The sequence below is a fragment of the Morone saxatilis genome, unplaced genomic scaffold, assembly GCF_004916995.1.
Source record: "Morone saxatilis isolate NCDOM2014 unplaced genomic scaffold, NCSU_SB_2.0 Contig10, whole genome shotgun sequence".
Classification (NCBI taxonomy): Eukaryota; Metazoa; Chordata; class Actinopteri; family Moronidae; genus Morone; species Morone saxatilis.
Genome location: NW_023339652.1, coordinates 918,047 through 921,190, shown reverse-complemented (window position 1 = coordinate 921,190; position 3,144 = coordinate 918,047). Strand labels below are relative to the sequence as shown.

Below are 3,144 nucleotides of genomic sequence, written 5' to 3'. Positions count from 1 at the left end.
CATTAGTGCACAGACAACCATCGCTCACTGTCGGCTGCTTTGGTGGATTACAGATTACAGATAATTGTGCTCTCATAAATAAACGTGTAATCGCTGGCTGACAGTGTCCTGACATCCCTCCCTCCCTCCTTCTCCCTTTTCCTTCCAGATATAAAGGGAAAACCTATCGCTCCACCATCCGGATAGTCCGCCTCGCAGACCAGATCCAAGACTTCTGCCGTAAGGTGTGCGTGAAGCTTCAGTGCTGCCCGAACCTCTTCGGCCCCGTCCTTGTCACCGACAAGTGCCCAGAGAACTGCTCCGTTCAGACGAAAACCAAATACAGTGAGTGCCTGTAATTAAACGCATCACTTCCTGCACCACAGCTATGAAGAGGACCCAAATCAGAGCCTGTGACGCTGCAGAGTGTGTAATTGCCTCTGATGAGTAGCTGAGATTTGTTCTGGGTGCATTGTTTTCAACATCTGCTGTGCATCCGCAGCCTATTACTATGGGAAGAAGAGGAAGCTGTCCAAGCCGACGGGAGGAGAGGAGGCGGCGGAGGGGGAGCTGGCCAAGCCGACGCGCCGCAGGAAGAAGAGGAAAGCAATCTTTGTACAAAAGAAGAGACGCTCGTCCGCTGTGGACTTCACTCCCGCTGGCTCACCGCAGGTTAGTTAACGCTCCTTCGCTGTTGTCTTCCTTCTCACTGTGACCCGTCTGCGGCTACCGAGCGTACAGTCAGAGTGGAGGTATAAATATAAACATCCCTGCGTGTGACGGCGGTTGGAAGGAGAACAGGAGCTTCACAGGCAGGAAATGACTTCAGTTTACACAAGTTTAACAAAAAGTCTCTTAATTTGAAGGAGTTCTTTAAGTTTGTGTGTGATGATGTACAAAGAAAAAATGTAGTGCTCGACCAGTATGTTTATTTCAGAGTCGATACAGATATCGATTATTAGTAATCAGGGAAACGGTAACGATATTTGGAAATATTTGCAGTAAAAATATAAATCTTTGGTGGATTATTGGTGTAACTAAGTACATTTACTCTAATACTGTACATAAGTATACTTTTCTACTTTATTCTTCCTTTCTACAACATTTTGTAAGCTTAAGTAAACTTTTAACTGCAAAACATTTATATGATAACTTTAGTTTATTAATACAACATATAAATAAAGTAATAAATAACAATATATTATACCAGATTAAGCTACCCAGCAGTATAAAGTAATCAAATTTACCACCTTTACCAGCTGCAACATTACAGTGATGAACACATTAATGCATCAGTATTTATAATCCAGTAATAATGTAATTAGGGCTGCAGGATATGGTAAAAACATCATATTTCAGTTATTCTGACAGATATTGTGATATATATTTTCATTTTCACTGATCATTTCACTGATTTTTTTTTACCAAATAAACATGTTTTCTTACATCTGTAGATCATTATTTGTAGGGCAGGGCATCTCTGCATTATAACATATTTTATCTAAAAAAAATGTCTGAATGTTCTTCATATTTGTCTTTACTTTAAAAAATAAGAGACTCTAGCAGAGCTCAATGAATCTGGGTATTTTACCAACCTGGAACCAACTACTGGAACCCAACTCTCAATAACAAACTTATCTAACACCTCATCTAAACTCAGACCTTGCCCTCAGTGGAAATGTGAAACTCTGAGGAATATGTGACTCATGCTTCACGTCACTTACGAGGAACTTCAGACTTATCTCACCTGTTTCTGCACCGCTCCTTTCTCACAGTCAAAGTAACATAAAGCTGGGAAACGGTCGGTGTGACCATCATCAAACATTTTCTAAAAATATACAGAGAAAATATTCTGGAGACCTTGTTCATAGGGCAAGAAACAGCTGATATTTTTGATACCAAGTGGCTAAAACATGGTGTCAGATAAGGAATTTTCCACAAAAATATGTTTAAGACTACAAAAAACTTCCCTTTTTAATGATTCCTAAACAACTTAATGGTTAAAAAAAAGCTGATTCATGATTTAAAAATGCTAAAAAAATGCTGACAAGAGTCTAAAAATGTGCATCTGTTGACGTGAAACTGGCTCATAATGGTAAACGAGAAAATATTATGAGGGGAAAGTAGAAGAGGGTTAAATAACGCTTCAAAGTTCGCCTCTCTGACTCCTCCCCTTCCCTCCTCCTTCAGGACAGTGACGAGGGAGAGGAGGACGAAGAGGCGGCGCTGCAGTCGGGCAGTGAAGGCACCAGCTCGGAGCCACGGGAGGACCACACGGACGCTTCCTCGGTGGAGGTGACCAGCAGCCGTCCTCGCCGGACCGTGACACTGCGCCGGGCCTTCAGCGCCGGCAATGCAGCAGGCGGCAAGGAGGCCCCCGAGGGCCGCCGGAGGTCAACCCGCTCGCTGTCCGCCTACAACCAGAACAACAAGTATCAGCCCGCCAAAGGACAAGACATGCAGGTGCAGACGGAGAGGCAACGTGGTGCAACAGACCTTTTTCACAGCAGCCATTTTGACTGCCTGTTTCATTTAGTGTATCAGAGCCTTAATCACTGGTAACACCTGTGTTTACCCTACTCTGCTGTGAAAAAGGTCTATTAAACCAATGAATTGATGATGTAACTGACACATTGAAGTCATTTATCATTTAAAAATGTTTTTGCTTCATTCAAAGTAAATCACATTCTTAAGATGAATTGTTAATGATATCATTGATCATTAATCACAGCGCTACTTAAAATGTCCTTAAACAAGACTCATAGATTGATGAGTGTTGGTCTTTATATGTACATTATATTACATTATAAGATAAGATAACCCTTTTGTTACCCGACCATCGGTACCAGCCATGCTAGCTTGTTGGGAAGGAAGCTCCAAAGTTAGGGCTGAATTCAAAGAGATCCCTTTGACCTCTGACCTTGAAATATGTGAATGAAACTGGAGCTATAGATACCTCCTTTACACACATGCCCACTTTATTCTAATCCCATACAGTTTTCTGTATGCAGTTTGTGTTATTTTCACCTGTTCTTGCATTCTGGGGTCTATAAGCAGTACTGGAATTGTATTATTGGGTATGATTGGAAAGCTCCAGTGGATCCAGTGAGGACCCAATTATATCCATGTGTGATGATGTCAGTTTAATGTGTGTGTGTGTGTGTG

At 41.9% G+C, this 3,144-nt stretch overlaps 1 protein-coding gene across 1 annotated transcript in view; it reads left to right on the top strand.

Moving 5' to 3' along the window:
* Window positions 1-3,144, top strand: part of sfmbt2 (Scm like with four mbt domains 2) — a 44,353-nt gene that overhangs the window by 39,069 nt on the left and 2,140 nt on the right. The window contains 3 exon segments of the mRNA XM_035680370.1: window positions 149-324; window positions 482-651; window positions 2,170-2,456. Of these exon segments, the coding sequence (XP_035536263.1) occupies window positions 149-324; window positions 482-651; window positions 2,170-2,456 (633 nt within the window).